The sequence below is a fragment of the Oncorhynchus clarkii genome, chromosome 2 (genome assembly GCF_045791955.1).
Source record: "Oncorhynchus clarkii lewisi isolate Uvic-CL-2024 chromosome 2, UVic_Ocla_1.0, whole genome shotgun sequence".
NCBI classification, from domain to species: domain Eukaryota; kingdom Metazoa; phylum Chordata; class Actinopteri; order Salmoniformes; family Salmonidae; genus Oncorhynchus; species Oncorhynchus clarkii.
In genome coordinates, this window is record NC_092148.1 from 20,871,465 (window position 1) to 20,890,673 (window position 19,209).

The 19,209-nt window shown below is 43.2% G+C and overlaps 1 protein-coding gene across 4 annotated transcripts in view; it reads right to left on the bottom strand.

Annotated features, from left to right (window-relative positions):
• Positions 1–18,956, bottom strand: part of LOC139424092 (oxidation resistance protein 1-like) — a 166,033-nt gene extending 147,077 nt beyond the window's left edge. For all 4 annotated transcript variants that reach the window (XM_071175829.1, XM_071175798.1, XM_071175820.1 and 1 more), the window contains exon 1: positions 18,875–18,956. In XM_071175829.1, coding sequence (XP_071031930.1) covers positions 18,875–18,891 — 17 coding nt within the window. In that variant the 5' untranslated portion in view covers positions 18,892–18,956. The remainder of the gene's footprint in view (positions 1–18,874) is intronic.
• Between the last annotated feature and the right edge of the window lie 253 nt (positions 18,957–19,209).

Consider the following 19,209-nt stretch of genomic DNA (forward strand, 5'->3'; position numbering starts at 1 on the left):
TGGGATTGTGTTACGTTTTGGATTGAGTAAATCAGTGTTTGTTACTCTTACCTGTGTCCTGCGCCTGACTCCTTCGCTATCTTTTAGATAGACTTTGACAGGGGTAGATAAACCAGAATTGGGGGATTCTCCGTCATCATTTATAACTCAAATTCAGGATCATTTTGGCTTCACAGTCGATGACAACGGCGATGGACAGAGAGTTGTGGATAAAACGTTAGCATAATGTTGCCACTGCTCAACCAGAATATGCAGAGTAACGAGAAGAGCTTGTTGTTGTGGTTGTCATAGAGCCTCCGTGTGTGGCAAAGCAAATTAGGAGATTATCTTTTTATTTTCACCTTTATTTAACCAGGTAAACTAGTTGAGAACAAGTTCTCATTTGCAACTGCGACCTGGCCAAGATAAAGCATAGCAGTTCGACACATACAACAACACAGAGTTACACATGGAATGAACAAAACATACAGTCAATAATACAGTAGAAAAAAAGAAAACAAAGTATATATACAGTGAGTGCAAATCAGGTCAAATAAGGGAGTTAAGGCAATAAATAGGCCATGGTGGCGAAGTAATTACAATATGGCAATTAAACACTGGAATGGTAGATGTGCAAAAGATGGATGTGCAGGTAGAGATACTGTTGTGAAAAAGGAGCAAAAATAAATAAAAACAGTATGGGGATGAGGTAGATAAGATGGGCTGTATACAGATGGGCTATGAACAGGTGCAGTGATCTGTGAGCTGCACTGACAGCTGGTTCTTAAAGCTAGTGAGGGAGATGGGAATCTCCAGCTTCAGCTTGTGATTTTTGCAGTTCGTTCCAGTCAGTGGCAGCAGAGAACTGGAAGGAAAGGTGACCAAAGGAATTGGCTTTGGGGGTGACCAGTGAGATATACCTGCTGGAGCGCGTGCTACGAGTGGGTGCTTCTATGGTGACCAGCGAGATAAGACGGGGCTTTACCTAGCAGAGACTTGTAGATAACCAGTAGCCAGTGGGTTTGGCGATGAGTATGAAGCGAGGGTAAGCCAACGAGTGTATAGGTCGCAGTGGTGAGTAGTGTATGGGGCTTTGGTGGCAAAACGGATGGCACTGTGATAGACTACATCCAGTTTGCTGAGTAGAGTGTTGGAGGCTATTTTATAGATGACATCGCTGAAGTCAATGATCGGTAGGATGGTCAGTTTTACGAGGGTATGTTTGGCAGCATGAGTGAAGGAAGCTTTGTTGCGAAATAGGAAGCCGATTCTAGATTTAATTTTTGATTGGAGATGCTTAATGTGAGTCTGGAAGGAGAGTTTACAGTCTAGCCAGACAGAGCCGTCCAGAGTAGTGATGCTGGATGGGCGGGCAAGTGCGGGCAATGATCGGTTGAATAGCATGCATTTAGTTTTATTTGCATTTAAGAGCAGTTGGAGGCCACGGAAGGAGAGTTGTAATGGCATTGAAGCTCGTCTGGAGGTTAGTTAACACAGTGTCCAAAGAAGGGCCAGAAGTATACAGAATGGAGCAAGAGACATCAATGATGTCGCAGCAAGAGCGACATCATTGATGTATACAGAGAAGAAAGTCGGCCCGAGAATTGAACCCTGTGGCACCCCCATAGAGGCTGCCAGAGGTCCCGGACAACAGGCCCTCCGATTTAACACACTGAGCTCTATCAGATAAGTAGTTGGTGAACCAGGCGAGGCAATCATTTGAGAAACCAAGGCTGTTGTGTCTGCCAATAAGAATGTGGTGATTGACAGAGTCGAAAGCCTTGGCCAGGTCGATGAATACAGCTGCACAGTAATGTCTCTTATCGATGGCGGTTATGATATCGTTAAGGACCTTGAGCGTGGCTGAGGTGCACCCATGACCAGCTCGGAAACCAGATTGCATTGCGGAGAAGGTACGATGTGATTCAAAATGGTCAGTAATCTGTTTGTTAACTTGGCTTTCGAATTCCTTAGAGATGCAGGGTAGGATAGATATAGGTCTGTAGCAGTTTGGGTCTAGAGTGTCTCCTCCTTTGAAGAGGGGGATGACTACGGCAGATTTCCAATCTGCAGGCTAGTAATAGGGGTTACAACAATTTTGGCAGATAATTTTAGTAATAGAGGGTCCAGATTGTCTAGCCCGGCTGATTTGTAGGGGTCCAGTTTTTGCAGCTCTTTCAGAACATCAGCTATCTGGATATGGGTAAAGGAGAAATGGTGGGGGCTTGGGCGGGTTGCTGTGGAGGGTGCCGGGCAGTTGACCAGGTTAGGGGTAGCCAGGTGGAAAGCATGGCCAGCCGTAGAGAAATGCTTATTGAAATTCTCAATTATAGTGGATTTGTTGGTTATAACAGTGTTTCCTAGTCTCAGAGCAGTGGGTAGCTGTGAGGAGGTGCTCCATGGACTTTACAGTGTCCCAGAACTTTTTTGAGTTTGTACTGCAGGATGCAAATTTCTGTTTAAAAAGGCTAGCCTTAGCTTTCCTAACTGCCTGTGTATATTGGTTCCTAACTTCCCTGAAAAGTTGCATATCACGGGGGCTATTCGGTGCAAATGCAGAACGCCACAGGATGTTTTTGTGGTCAAGGGCAGACAGGTCTGGAGTGAACCAAGGGCTATATCTATTCCTGGTTCTACATTCTTTGAATGGGGCATGCCTATTTAAGATGGTGAGAAAGGCACTTTTAAAGATTAATCAGGCCTCCTCTACTGTCGGGATGAGGTCAATGTCATTCCAGGATACCCCGGCCAGGTCGATTAGAAAGGCCTGCTCGCAGAAGTGTTTGAGGGAGTGTTTGACAGTGATGAGGGGTGGTCGTATGCTCGCAGACCCATTACGGATGCAGGCAATGAGGCAGTGATCGCTGAGATCATGGTTGAAAACAGCAGAGGTGTATTTGGAGGGTGAGTTAGTTAGGATGATATCTATGAGGGTGCCCGTGTTTACGGATTTGGGGTTATATCTGGTAGGTTCATTGATAAATTGTGTGAGATTGAGGGCATCATGCTTAGATTGTAGGATGGCCGGGGTGTTAAGCATGTCCCAGTTTAGGTCACCTAGCAGCACGAGCTCAGAAGATAGATGGGGGGCAATCAATTCACATATGGTGTCCAGGGCACAGCTGGGGGCAGAGGGTGGTCTATAGCAAGCGGCAACGGTGAGAGACTTGTTTCTGGAAAGATTAATTTTTAGAAGTAGAAGCTCAAATTGTTTGGGTACAGACCTGGATAGTAAGACAGAACTCTGCAGGTTATCTTTGCAGTAAATTGCAACACCGCCCCCTTTGGCAGTTCTATCTTGTTGGAAAATGTTATAGTTAGGAATGGAAATGTCAAGGTTTTTGGTTGTCTTCCTAAGCCAGGATTCAGACACAGCTAGGACATCCGGATTGGTGGAGTGTGCTAGGGCAGTGAATAAAACAAACTTAGGGAGGAGGCTTCTAATGTTAACATGCCTGAAACCAAGGCTTTTACGGTTGCAGAAGTCAACAAATGAGAGAGCCTGGGGGATGGGAGTGGAGGTAGACACTGCAGGGCCTGGATTAACCTCTACATCACCAGAGGAACAGAGGAGGAGTAGGATAAGGGTACGGCTAAAGGCTAACAGAACTGGACGCCTAGTACGTTCAGAACAGAGAGTAAAAGGAGCAGATTTCTGGGCACGGTAGAAGGTGGAACTAAATTGTTAGCCGAGGCGTGTTGAGCAGTGCTAGAGGCTCTACAGTGAAATAAAACAATAGTTACAAACCAGAACAGCAATCGACACGGCATGGTGATGTTAGGGAAAGGCATGTGTAGCCGGGTGATCATACAGTGTCCAGTGCGTGGCTTCAGGCAGCTAGTGGCACGGGGCTAGCAGGCTAACAGAAAGGCCTTAGAAGGATGACGTGACGGAGGGAAGTCTGTTGTGCCCCCCTTGTGCAGTTACATCAGGGAACGGATCAGCAGGGCTCCGTGTGGTAAACCAGGCCAATTGGCAAAATATGTATAGTGGCTGAAGAAATATGTCCGAAGGGCCTCTTAAGCCAGCAGTCCAATGTGCTTTAGATAGCTAGCAGGCCACAGATTAGCGGCTGTGCAGTCAGGGGTCGTTAGCTGCTATAATTCCAGGATTAAAAAAAAATCATAATAAAAATGTAAAAAAATAAAATAAAAAAATAGGTTCAGAGCTTGCGGTAGGAATCCGGAGATATGGAGAAGAATAAGTCTGACTAGCTCTGGTTTGAGTCGCGCTGTACAGACTGGCGAGAGTTGTCCGGGATAGAGGTAGCTGATGACCGCTAGTAAAGGATAGCTGACTGCTAGCTAGTGGCTTCGGAATGTATTCAATGGGCCTCGTAAGCCAACAGTCCGTTGTGCTCTAGTCAGCTAGCATTCAGGGGGTCTTAGCTGCGAAGGTCGGAAGGTGAGAAGGTTCAGAGCTTGCGATAGGAATCCGGGGATATGGAGATAAAAATAGGTCCGGTATGCTCTGGTTGAATCGCGTTGTACAAACTGGCGAGAGCTTTCCGAGCTAGAGGTTAGCTGATGACCGTTAGCTGGCTAGTTAGCTGGCTAGTTTATGTTGGAGAGATTCCAGTAATAGAGGCAAAGAAAAATACTTTAGAGAAAAAGAAGATCCACACCACATTGGGTGAGGCGGGTTGCAGGAGAGTATTTTGAAGTAAGGGTTTAGAAAAATATAAAAAGATATGTGGAGAAAAATATCTAAAAATATATATACATGGGACACGACAAGACGAAGGACAAATACGTCTGACTGCTACGCCATCTAATCAGTGCACAATGGGATTAAAATGATGTCATTAAAAGTTAAACGAGAAGGATATGCTAAAACTGAAAAGTAGGTAGGCTGCTACTATCTGAGGTGTTGTTATTTGTGAAAGGACAGTAGAAAGCGCATGCAGCCTAGCTAGTTGAGCTAGGTTAGATAAATAACTTCTCTTCTTTTGATGCAGTCAGGACAGGTACTACGTAATCATGTTGGATGATAAATAAGCGAGCTATGACAAGTTAGAAGTTAATAGCGCGAGTCGGCTTGGTTTGGTGGGTTGCTGACTCTCCCTCCCTCCTACTTGCTCACAGTACACACCGCAAGGCCCCTCCTCCGCCTGCTAGAGCGGCACCTCTCATTCCATTGATGTTTTATCAGCTCAGGTTAATAAAGTAGTTTACAAATTGAAATTTCTGCTGCTTCTAGTTGTCCTCAGGTCCGTTGGGAACGAGTCTCTATATTAAAACATGTATTTATGCGTAACGGGTCTGGTGGAAAAGCCCCAGGTCCGTTTCGGGAACAGGTCCACATTTTTGGACCCTCTACTTTAGAGGCCCAACATAACAATCCATGTCACAACAGACAATGCCAAGGACATTGTGAATGTGGTCACAGAAACTAGACTTGGGCCACAAATAGTGTGCTTTTTAGTTTAGAAGTGCACTGCATAGGGAATAGGGTGCCATTTGGAAGTCAACCGAGGAGAACCCATCCAATCACGTCAGCTTTGCCAAGCCACTTTCTTCACTTTCTGCTAGTGTTTTGGGGGTGAGAACAGAGAGAGCTCCCAGGTCTGTGTAAGAATCAGTGTTGATGTACTACGATGGCTAGCTTAGCCTTCTACTAAACCCAATCATCTCAGTGGCTGAGATGATCTAACAGGCGCCGGCCTTCTGGCCAATACCACACACCCTCACCCTCTCCTCACTTTGGGCAACTGTAAAGTTTGGTGGAGGAGGCCCCTTAGTTCCAGTGAAGGGAGATCTTAACGCTACAGCATACCATGACATTCTAGACAATCCTTTGCTTCCAACTTTGTGGCAACAGTTTGGGGAATGCTCTTTCTTCTTTCAGCATGACATTGCACTCGTGCACAAAGCGAGGTCCATATAGAAATGGTTTGTCGAGATCGGTGTGGAAGAACTTGACTGGCCTGCACAGAGCCCTGATCTCAACCCCATCAAACACCTTTGGGATGAATTGGAGCGCCGACTGCGAGCCAGGGCTAATCGTCCAATATCAGTGCCCGACCTCACTAATGCTCTTGTGGCTGAATGTAAGCAAGCCCCCGCAGCAATGTTCCAACATCTAGTGGAAAGCCTTCCCAGAAGAGTGGAGGCCGCGAAAGAAACAAAGGGGGGACCAACTCCATATTAATGCTCATGATTTTGGAATGAGATGTTCGACGAGCAGGTGTCCACAATCCAGGGTATTTAGGCATACTACATAGCTGAATCCACTAATTTGAAGGGTGTCCACATGCTTTTCTATCTATAGTGTATTTCAACACCTGTCCTTGTTATTGCCCATACAGTGATGTGACTGTATTGTTTACTATATGAGAGCTTTGTGTCTCGAGACACCATGTGTAGAGGCTTTTCATCATCGTAAAATATTACCTTCAGAAAACCTTCACAACGGCATCTGGCTCATACATAAATCAAATCCTACATGCACCAGAATGCACCAGGTGTACCTATCACTCCTTGATAGAGCTCCCTGGTGATTCTCTGTGTTTTATAGCCTTTTAGAAGGTTCTGAGCATTCCATCTCCTCCCATAGATCACACAGGTCAGACCCGCAGTAAGGTCAGATCCCCAGTTAGAAAAACATCCACTTTGGGCAACATGGTAAATGAAAAAAGATTCCTAGTTAAATGGATCCTGTCAGATAAGGATGAGCTCAGCCAACATCAATCAAAAGCAGCTGGCGGAGAGCAGGGAGCAACATTACATTGAATCATTTCCATTTTGTACTACTTCCCACCATTGCAAAATGTCACAGCAGTCAGCAAATTGAAAAAAGATAGCCAGCCATTCATGCGCTTCCCTTCCCACATCCGAATCGTATAACTGTTTGAAGACGCTTGTTTGGGCCCACAGCTTTCTAATCTGTCCTTATATAAGATATGAAATGATTTAATCCGGGGGGATGAAAGTGAAAGTGCAGACAAAGAGAGAGAGATGGAGAAAGAGAGAGAGAAAAAAGAGAGACAGTGAGAGAAAGAGAGTGAAAGACAGAGAGAGAGAGAGAGAGAAAGTGAGAGAGAGAGAGAGAGAGACTTGCAGTAGCTATAGCAGATCTTTGAAGAGCCATATTTCTCCCCGGTATCCTTCACACTACCAATTACCATGCTTAACAAACATTCTGCCACCCAACTCGCCCGGAGGTGTTCTGTCTCTCTCAATTCAATTCTATACAGAGGGCTTTATTGGCATGGGAAACCTATGTTTATATTGCCAAAGCAAGTGAAATAGATCATAAACAAAAGTGAAATAATGAATAAAAACAGTAAAACAGTAAAGATTACACTAACAAGTTTCAAAATAATAGACACATTTCAAATGTCATATTATACCTATGTACAGTGTTGTAATGATGTGAACATAGTTAAAGTACAAAAGGGAAAATAAATCAACAGAAATATGGGTTGTATTTACAATGGTGTTTGTTCTTCACGGGTTACCCTTTTCTTGTAGCAACAGGCCACAAATCTTGCTGCTGTGATGGCACACTGTGGTATTTCACCCAATAGATATGGGAGTTTATCAACATTGGATTTGTTTTGGAAATCTTTGTGGGTCTGTGTAATCTGAGGGAAATATGTGTCTCTAATATGGTCATACATTTGGCAGGAGGTTAGGAAGGGCAGCTCAGTTACCACCTTATTTTGTGGGCAGTGTGCACATAGCCTGTCTTCTCTTGAGAGCCAGGTCTGCCTATGGCAGCTTTTCTTAATAGCATGCCTATGCTCACTGAGTCTGTACATAGTCAAAATGTTCCTTAAGTTTGGGTAGGTAACAGTGGTCAGGTATTCTGCCACTGTGTACTCTCTGTTGAGGCCCAAATAGCATTCCAGTTTGCTCAGTTTTTTGGTAAATTATTTCCAATGTGTCAAGTAATTACAGTGCCTTGCGAAAGTATTCGGCCCCCTTGAACTTTGCGAACTTTTGCCACATTTCAGGCTTCAAACATAAAGATATAAAACTGTATTTTTTTGTGAAGAATAAACAACAAGTGGGACACAATCATGAAGTGGAACGACATTTATTGGATATTTCAAATTTTTTTAACAAATCAAAAACTGAAAAATTGGGCGTGCAAAATTATTCAGCCCCTTTACTTTCAGTGCAGCAAACTCTCTCCAGAAGTTCAGTGAGGATCTCTGAATGATCCAATGTTGACCTAAATGACTAATGATGATAAATACAATCCACCTGTGTGTAATCAAGTCTCCATATAGATGCACCTGCACTGTGATGGTCTCAGAGGTCCGTTAAAAGCGCAGAGAGCATCATGAAGAACAAGGAACACACCAGGCAGGTCCGAGATACTGTTGTGAAGAAGTTTAAAGCCGGATTTGGATACAAAAAGATTTCCCAAGCTTTAAACATCCCAAGGAGCACTGTGCAAGCGATAATATTGAAATGGAAGGAGTATCAGACCACTGCAAATCTACCAAGACCTGGCCGTCCCTCTAAACTTTCAGCTCATACAAGGAGAAGACTGATCAGAGATGCAGCTAAGAGGCCCATGATCACTCTGGATGAACTGCAGAGATCTACAGCTGAGGTGGGAGACTCTGTCCATAGGACAACAATCAGTCGTATATTGCACAAATCTGGCCTTTATGGAAGAGTGGCAAGAAGAAAGCCATTTCTTAAAGATATCCATAAAAAGTGTCGTTTAAAGTTTGCCACAAGCCACCTGGGAGACACACCAAACATGTGGAAGAAGGTGCTCCGGTCAGATGAAACCAAAATTGAACTTTTTGGCAACAATGCAAAACGTTATGTTTGGCGTAAAAGCAACACAGCTCATCACCCTGAACACACCATCCCCACTGTCAAACATGGTGGTAGCAGCATCATAGTTTGGGCCTGCTTTTCTTCAGCAGGGACAGGGAAGATGGTTAAAATTGATGGGAAGATGGATGTAGCCAAATACAGGACCATTCTGGAAGAAAACCTGATGGAGTCTGCAAAAGACCTGAGACTGGGACGGAGATTTGTCTTCCAACAAGACAATGATCCAAAACATAAAGCAAAATCTACAATGGAATGGTTCAAAAATAAACATATCCAGGTGTTAGAATGGCCAAGTCAAAGTCCAGACCTGAATCCAATCGAGAATCTGTGGAAAGAACTGAAAACTGCTGTTCACAAATGCTCTCCATCCAACCTCACTGAGCTCGAGCTGTTTTGCAAGGAGGAATGGGAAAACATTTCAGTCTCTCGATGTGCAAAACTGATAGAGACATACCCCAAGCGACTTACAGCTGTAATCGCAGCAAAAGGTGGCGCTACAAAGTATTAACTTAAGGGGGCTGAATAATTTTGCACGCCCAATTTTTCAGTTTTTGATTTGTTAAAAAAGTTTGAAATATCCAATAAATGTCGTTCCACTTCATGATTGTGTCCCACTTGTTGTTGATTCTTCACAAAAAAATACAGTTTTATATCTTTATGTTTGAAGCCTGAAATGTGGCAAAAGGTCGCAAAGTTCAAGGGGGCCGAATACTTTCGCAAGGCACTGTATCTTTTTGTTTTCTCATGATTTCTCTATCTCTCTCTCTGCTCTCACTCTCCCTCTCTTTCTCTCCCTCTCTTTATTCTCTACTCTCTCTGCTCTGCTCTCTCTCTCTCCCTCTTTCTCTCCCTCTCTTTATTCTCTACTCTCTCTGCCCTCTACTCTGTTGCTACTGATTTCACAATCTGTATTAACAGAAACCATCCCATATTACTGTAACAAAGAGATAAAGAGAACGCATGAAAGAGAAACACATCGCTCATTTAAAAAATAGACAGTACACATAACACTAGAAGACCAAAGCTTTGAGAATTGGATTTCTAATTTGTTTATGAAAGGTAATTTACTACAGTAGCTCATGTAATAGAAATATATTTGTTTTCCTGTTTCTGACGGCAGAGTTTAGTTTGCCCTCTGGCCGGCATTGAGAGCTGCTGGTGTTTCATGTGAGTATTGAAATCACACGTTCATTTGACTCTTCCTAGGTGTTCACCACGGGACGCACGGTCCTCGATGGACCAGCTGCTACAGTGCTTTCACCCAACGAGGAGGACGAGGGAGGACGAGAGGGGAGGAGGCAGGGGTGATTCTAGCTGAAAGTACCATGGGTTGCCTGGCATCATGCAACAACAATATGCCAACATGCCCAAGGTGGTGGTGCTCAGGGCTTGGAGCGGAAAAGGATTTTCCCTCGGTTTAACCGGGGCATATTCACAATCAAACCCCCCAAGGGCCACTTCTTTCTTCCCCTGAGATGTGTGGGTTTTAGTCAAAACGTGCTACCATTGTGATGCCATATCCTGTACAGCAAACAAATATGTTAAATAGCGTGAAAAGAAAGTAATAGGCAAATGTGATCAAAAGCAACGTAGGTTAGAATAGGTAGCACAGAACAAAGCTATCTAAAGAAATGAAGCCTGCTACAGTTTATAGCTTATGTAGCATAGCTCATTGACTTTTCAACAGCAGTCAATAAAGTAGAATGGAGCACTTTAAGTAGTAATGAACCATTGGTTTCTTCAAAGTGGAAGGCCAACAGTTCTGAGGGCAGTTTTTGGTATTCACTTCACTATATGTGTACCCTAGCTGCAAGCTAAGGCACTAATCCCATTGACATGCAGTCAGCAAATTCATTACATATTTAATTGAATAGATTAACAGAATTTAAAAGCAGGGGGAAAAGCAGAGGCAAAATATTGTTAAGTGAGATCAGAATTGATCAGTTAGAAGCCTGGGAGCGATGGAAAACAGGTCTGACAAATAGAATGGAACATAGAACTGAAGAGCCTCCAGCCCTGCTCAATATACCTTAGCTAGCCCTTTTGTTCCACCCCCCACTCATGCTGTGACCTCACCTGGTTTAAATGGTGTCTCTAGAGAGAAAACCTCTCTCATCGTCACTCAATGCCTAGCTTTACCTCCACTGTATTCACATTCTACCATACCCTTGTCTGTACATTATGCCTTGAATCTACTCTACCGTGCCCAGAAACCTGCTTTTACTCTCTGTACTCTCTGTTCCGAACGCACTAAAGGACCAGTTCTTATAGCCTTTAGCCTTTAGCCATACCCTTATCCTACTCCTCCTCGGTTCCTCTGGTGATGTAGAGGTTAACCCAGGCCCTGCAGTGCCATCTCCAGTCCCATGCCCCAGGCTCTCTCATTTGTTGACTTCTGTAACTGTAAAAGCCTTGGTTTCCTCCCTAAGTTTGTTTTATTCACTGCTTTAGCACACTCTGCCAACCCAGATGTCCTAGCCGTGTCTGAATCCTGGTTTAGGCCATAGTGGCAAAATAATTACAATATAGCAATTAAACACTGGAGTGACCGATGTGCAGAAGATGAATGTGCAAGTAGAGATACTGGGGTGCAAAGGAGCAAAAGAATAACAGTATGGGGATGAGGTAGTTGAATGGGCTATTTACAGATGGGCTATATACAGGTGCAGTGATCTGTGAGCTGCTCTGACAGCTGGTGCTTAAAATTAGTGAGGGAGATATGAGTCTCCAGCTTCAGTGATTTTTGCATTTTTCCAGTCATTGGCAGCAGAGAACTGAAAGGAAAGTCGGCCAAAGGAGGAATTGGCTTTGGGGGTGACCAGTGAAATATACCTGCTGGAGCGTGTGCTACGGGTGGGTGCTGCTATGGTGACCAGTGAGCTGAGATAAGGCGGGGCTTTACCTAGCAGAGATTTATAGTCTACCAGTGGTAGACAACATGTGAGATACAGAAAATGCCAGTCAGTCCTTGTAGATAGTCTACAGTGGTAGATAGACAACATGCTAGACAACAATGTTCCATTAATAGCCTGACAGATCAATAGAACACTTGAGTCAGTCCACACCTGCTGCTTCTGCTGTCCATCAATAAGCAGTAAGACCCACAACACATTACAGTATCTGATAGTACTTTTCCATAGCACTTTCAGAGGAATTTATCAGGGGTTTTAGCTGACAAAGATACACTGCATATCAGTGACAACGGTGAATGTGAGTGTGACATAATGCACTTACCTGAAGAGTTTGCTCTAGTTCATCTTAATAATGGGGGAGGGGGGGGTCAACACAGTCAAACATCGGGATATTATTTTTGACGATGTTTGGCAAATCATTTTGACAGTATCGCAATATTATTTGTGCACTAGTTGGCTGTACCTGCACCAAGACTCCAGTACTTTTCCTTCATAGCTTGTTCTCCATCTTCTTTTTAAATAGGGAGCCCATAATATCGTATCGTGATGTCCCTGACAATTACCAGCCCTAGTTCATATGGCATATTATTTTACTGTTAGTCTATCCTTATATCCTAGTCTTGTGCACAGTGAGACAGTGAGAAGGACAGACTGCAACCGCACATCATCATAGCCCTCCTCAGGTTCTGAATTCTAAAATGGAATCTACAGCCCCAGAGATGATGTGTCCCATGACAAACGATACGGTCACGTAACAGGTCCCTTTCCTCTCGCAGAGTCAAACCCTTCTCTCATGACATTCCCTCAGAGTTAGCGGTCCTCAGGCAGTACTAGTGCTGCTGTCACTCCCCATGTTAGCTAACACTACTGTAGTCACTCCTTATGAGCTGCTATGCTGTTGCTGCTGATGCCAGGCTCAGGCACCACAAGAAGAGGGCTCAAATTACCGAATACAAACACTCCCCAACATAAATCATCTCTGAATGGTGAGGCTGGCTGACCTGCATCTCAATGATTTAATGTCTTTCATGTACAAACTACATGTATGTTGTTGCTTATATTCCCAAGGTCAGTGAGGACGTCTGGACCAGGCGTCAGACAAATTGGAGAAATCGGAGCCACCGCGGTGGTCTCTTCATCCAGCAGGCCTTGGCAGGGGGTTGAACATCCCCTCTGGTGATCCCAGCGGAACGTTCTCCTGTCCCCTACCTCTGCATAAGTAACTCATTAAGCGCAAGGGGTTTGCGTGTGTGTTTGTGAGTGTGTGAATGTGTATGTGTGTGTTTGCATTCATGTGTGGGTGGGTGGGGGGGATGTCAATGTTGTATCTGTTATTCTGTTTATTATATACCTTTTTTGATGGATTCCTTAACTAGACGTTTTGATGATGTGACACATCCTAACTAAACGTTTTGATGATGTGACACATCCTAACTAGACGTTTTGATGTGACACATCCTAGCTAGATGTTTTGATGATGTGACACATCCTAGCTAGATGTTTTGATGATGTGACACATCCTAGCTAGATGTTTTGATGATGTGACACATCCTAACTAGACGTTTTGATGTGACACATCCTAACTAGACGTTTTGATGTGACACATCCTAACTAGACGTTTTGATGATGTGACACATCCTAACTAGACGTTTTGATGATGTGACACATCCTAACTAGACGTTTTGATGATGTGACACATCCTAACTAAACGTTTTGATGTGACACATCCTAACTAGATGTTTGATGATGTGACACATCCTAACTAAACGTTTTGATGTGACACATCCTAACTAGACGTTTTGATGTGACACATCCTAACTAGACGTTTTGATGTGACACATCCTAACTAAACGTTTTGATGTGACACATCCTAACTAAACGTTTTGATGTGACACATCCTAACTAGATGTTTGATGATGTGACACATCCTAACTAAACGTTTTGATGTGACACATCCTAACTAGACATTTTGATGTGACACATCCTAACTAGATGTTTTGATGATGTGACACATCCTAGCTAGATGTTTTGATGATGTGACACATCCTAACTAGATGTTTGATGATGTGACACATCCTAGCTAGATGTTTTGATGTGACACATCCTAGCTAGATGTTTTGATGTGACACATCCTAGCTAGATGTTTTGATGTGACACATCCTAACTAGATGTTTTGATGTGACACATCCTAGCTAGATGTTTTGAGGTGACACATCCTAGCTAGATGTTTTGATGTGACACATCCTAGCTAGATGTTTTGATGATGTGACACATCCTAGCTAGATGTTTTGATGATGTGACACATCCTAACTAGACGTTTTGATGATGTGACACATCCTAGCTAGATGTTTTGATGTGACACACCCTAGCTAGATGTTTTGATGTGACACATCCTAGCTAGATGTTTTGAGGTGACACATCCTAACTAGACGTTTTGATGATGTGACACATCCTAGCTAGATGTTTTGATGTGACACATCCTAACTAGATGTTTTGATGATGTGACACATCCTAACTAGATGTTTGATGATGTGACACATCCTAACTAGACGTTTTGATGATGTGACACATCCTAACTAGATGTTTTGATGATGTGACACATCCTAGCTAGATATTTTGATGATGTGACACATCAAGTAGGCTAATTGTCTTAATTGGCTGACGTATGTAGTCTGTAATGTCCCGGCGATCAACGTTGTCAAGGTCAAATAGAACATGTTAAATCATGTTCATTATCGAAGAAAGGGAATACAGGAATACATTACTCTGTGAGTCATTGTTGTGAATGATAGAGACAAAATCAGGTACATCCATTCAGGAAGATGTTTTCCTCTATGCTGAATATCCATGAAACATCCCACCTGTGAAGTTGTCATTTATTCACACTCAGCGCCAGTCAGTAAGTCAGTCCATATTAAAGCATCAAACATATTTGAACAGGCCCCTAGGCTCAGTTTGTGTCTGGGTCCATCCACAACTAATGAGTCCCACTCATATTGTTGTAGTAATTTCATTACAGCCCACACTGAAAGCAAGTATAGCTCCAAGCTTAACAGCTTGACTCAGCATCACCAAGACCTCCCAACAAACAGAGAGCAACAGATCATTACCAAGACCTCTCAACAAACAGACAGCAACAGATCATTACCAAGACCTCCCAACAAACAGACAGCAACAGATCATTACCAAGACCTCCCAACAAACAGACAGCAACAGATCATTACCAAGACCTCTCAACAAACAGACAGCAACAGATCATTACCAAGACCTCCCAACAAACAGACAGCAACAGATCATCACCAAGACCTCCCAACAAACAGAGAGCAACAGATCATTACCAAGACCTCTCAACAAACAGACAGCAACAGATAATTACCAAGACCTCTCAACAAACAGACAGCAACAGATCATTACCAAGACCTCCCAACAAACAGACAGCAACAGATCATTACCAAGACCTCCCAACAAACAGACAGCAACAGATCATTACCAAGACCTCTCAACAAACAGACAGCAACAGATCATTACCAAGACCTCTCAACTAACAGACAGCAACAGATCATTACCAAGACCTCCCAACAAACAGACAGCAACAGATCATTACCAAGACCTCCCAACAAACAGACAGCAACAGAGCCGTCAACCAACAGGACATACAGGGCAGACAGCCTCCTCCTGTTACTGCTCCAAGGGTGTGTCCTAAATGGCACCCTATTGTCATGCCTGCTCCCGCTCTCCCTCTCTGGCCCTTGAGGGTGCCAGACTGCCTATCATTACACACACCTGTCCCCTTCATTACGCGCACCAGCGCCTCATTGGACCCACCTGAACTCTATCATTATTTGATTGCCTTCCCTTTATCTGTCTGTTCCTCACGTTATTCCCTGTGTCAGCACTGATGTCGTTACTTTGTCCCCTGTCCAAACGCTGTTCCTGTCCTGTTTTATGGCCGTAGTTTATTAAATGTTCTCCCTGTACCTGCTTCCTGTCTCCAGCGTTGATCCTTACATATATAGCGCACTACTTTCAACCAATTCTCTGGTCAAAAGTAGTGCACTACATAGGAAATAGGGTGCCATTTGGGATGAAACCCATGACAGTAAACAGCCGTGAGGTAACAATCAGAGGCCACGAATGAACCAAAACTGGAATTAGACAACCTCTTCCAGCCCCAGGAGGGATATAATGAGGATTTGGGGAGATTCGAGGTCATATCGGAGCTGAATTGTGTATTGTTGTGTCAATATAGTCTCAGGACCATTTTGGGAACGGCAGCATGATGGCTGAATAATGAGCTGAGGAGTGAAGGTGGTACCGGGGTTGGGTCCACTCGATTCTCCTCTCCTCATCATCCGTTCGTCTCAGACTATTTTGGCATGTAAACACTGGCAAGCCTCATTAGAGGAGCATATCCGTAGACAGAATACAGATAGAAATGACATCAACCTCAGAGAGAATTATAGGGACCTTTCTTTGTTCGCCCCGTTCCAGATTTATAGCTTTAGCTTCGTTAGCGGAGGACTTTCGGGGCAAAGTTTTAATGAGTTGGATACAAAACTGTAATTCAGCTCTCCGCTTCATAAATGTTGCCTTGGAATGAAAGATTCAATTTAACGGTGCTCAAGTTACCTTTTAATGAGAATGCATAAACACAACCGATTAAGCTGTGACTGGATTCTGAGGTTTTGGGCCCATCTAGGCCCATCTATAACAGTAAAACAGTCTATCTAGTATTGGAGGGAAGTTATTGTTAATGTAATCAAAGACAGACAGGGCTAATGTGTTTTCCCTAGGTAAGGGAAGGTTCTAGATTCATCATCCTCGCCTCTGTTCCAGACTTCATTCCAATAAAATGCAAGGTAGCCTAAAGTACTATGTCAGACAGAACCTGAGGAGGGCTATGATGATGTGCGGTATGTCAGACTGATTAAAGTTTAATGACTTTTAATGAAAGTCTCTGTGTGTATGCAGATGGACACTTCAGTGACTGTGTGTTTGTGTGTGTGTGTGTGTGTGTGTGTGTGTGTGTGCGGCGGGGAGGGGGTGGGGGGGCAAGGATGGAAAACCAATATAAAAAAATCCACCGTTGCAGCTCAGGCTTTTAGACAGATAAACAGATTTCGACAGTCGTCTTTCGGGTCGTTCAGCAGTTTAGCAGAAGAAATACACTTTGTCTCATATTCAGCTAAATGGGAATGAGTTTGAGAATCTATGAGTTTTCAAGATGGGCTGCTATAAAATAATCATTTTCAGCACATCCATATCATCTGTTCAGTTGATCCAGTCCCCCTAAAGACAGTGAGGTATGTTAGTTTTACCATACGTTACTCAACCTGCTCATAATTATATGCATTTCATATGCATGACTAGAATCACGACAACCTCTCTTGCCCCTGTGTGTTGGCACCATGTATTTTATGCTGTCTATAAATCATAATAAACCGTATTGAATCTTAATTTTAGCACAGCGTTTGTCTCAGGGCGGGACAAAGAGGAACAAAACCCATTCATACGCCACTCAGCCAAAACACAACCACCACAAGAACAACAGAAACAACAACAAGCAAACAAACAACAAAACATTTTAACGTTTGTTGGTACGAAATAGGTTCAAGGTGCTTAAAAATCTTGACTTGATTTACATTCATTAAACAACGTATTGTCACAAATACAGTAAGGTTCAACCCGAGGCTGAATCATACTCACACACATTCTGCTTTACGTAACAACAGCAAGCAGAAAGGGTCATTTTCATACATTATGTAATTCAGCAAAAGGCTATTTGATGACCCACATTGGCTTCCAGTGGCAGGGCTGTTTGTTCTACATGTGACAGAGGCTGTTGGACATTAATGAAGTGGGCTTGTCAGTAAGCAGGGGAATGTGTTAGGTCTTGATGGGACCATTTTTTCCATCATCTGGTATAAATATGAAGAGTATGCCCAGGCTTGATTGTAAAGAGGGGGAGAGAGAGTGCCGCTTCTGACAGGTGTGTACTGTGCTATTAGCATGATATTACACAGGGTTCTGAGGAGCAGTGGGGAAGGGGACGATTCAATCCAAGAGAACTCATCATCAAGGGATTCATCCACCTTGTGAATCATCTCAACTTCACTTGATTATATTATATTAGTTTATATTTTGTTCACATACTGTATTATCATCAGAGGTCGCAATGCCATGTGAGACGATTATAAAAACATCTACAAATCTTGTAATTCCTCTAATCTTCTATTAAGATAATTTAGGTAATTTTCAGGATGGTACCTCTCACATGTTGTGAGGAAAATGGGTATCATTTCGCCCCACCAGATCAAAACGGGCGGGAGCTTTACATTTCAGTTAATTTCAGTTAATAAGGTACTTATCTTAAAAGCCCTCTATTAGCAGGTAATGTTCTAGAAGCTTTCAACACAGTACAAAATAGTTTTCCCACCATGCATTTGACATGATGTGGGGATAATTTAGACAAAGCTCTTAGAAAGCGTTTGAGGCAGAGAACTCCCATTGGTTTTCTTTGAACACTGATGTTAGACAAGGTGCCTTTGACCATGATTTAATATATTTTTGTGAACTAGCTGTAACTTCCTGTTAGAACATGCACTGTTATGTGATTAGTCAAGCTAGGCAGTTTGTTTGATTTTATTCTGGGATGAGAGTGTTTTTATACTTCTGAAAATATGAGGGAAGAGTTCTAGTGTTGAATATTCATTATTTTTCAGGATGTAATCCACAGGCAATTAATTATCTATTTTGCAATACTAATGCCTGGCTTCATTTCATTACAGATGATGTCTGATTGTGTTTGTGTGTGTGTGTGTGTGTGTGTGTGTGTGCGTCTGCGTGTGTGTCTCCATGTCTTATGGAAACAATAACATTATATTTCAAGAAGAATAACTAAAATAGAAACAAATAAAACTAAATTAGACACCTTTTAAACTGACATTATTTGTGATTAAACAGAGGCAAAATAACATTTGTGTTGACCTTAACTCAAAAGTCACCTCTCTATAGTCAAATTCAGCTCCAAAACATGAGCAAAAATACAAAAACAGCTGACATGAAATGTCAGTTTGTATCAGAAAAAGCCATTTTAAAACTCCCTGAGATTTGTGACAGCCCCCCCCCCCCCCTCCCCACAATAGCACAAAAATAGATAAAATCTGTGACGCCATTCTGACCTTTTGGTGCTGAACATCTTGGCGATGTCTTGTTGCTGCTGTTCAGAGGGTTGTTCTAGGTGAGGGGGCGAGCCTTCAGACTGTAGACCTGAGAGGAGGGAGGAGGGGAAAGAGATATACAGAGAGAGAGAGAGGACACAAACACAGTGAGATTTTCAGCATGCCAGTGTCACCCAGGAGCTGTCAGGGTAGCATGGCTGAACACTTCCCCCAAACAACCCCAATTACCTGCCCTCAAACTGATAGGGGAAGACTGACTAGGCAGCTAGAGGAGGCGCACAGTGCACAAAACACAGCTATAGTTTATAAAACAACATTGTTATACAGGACGTGCA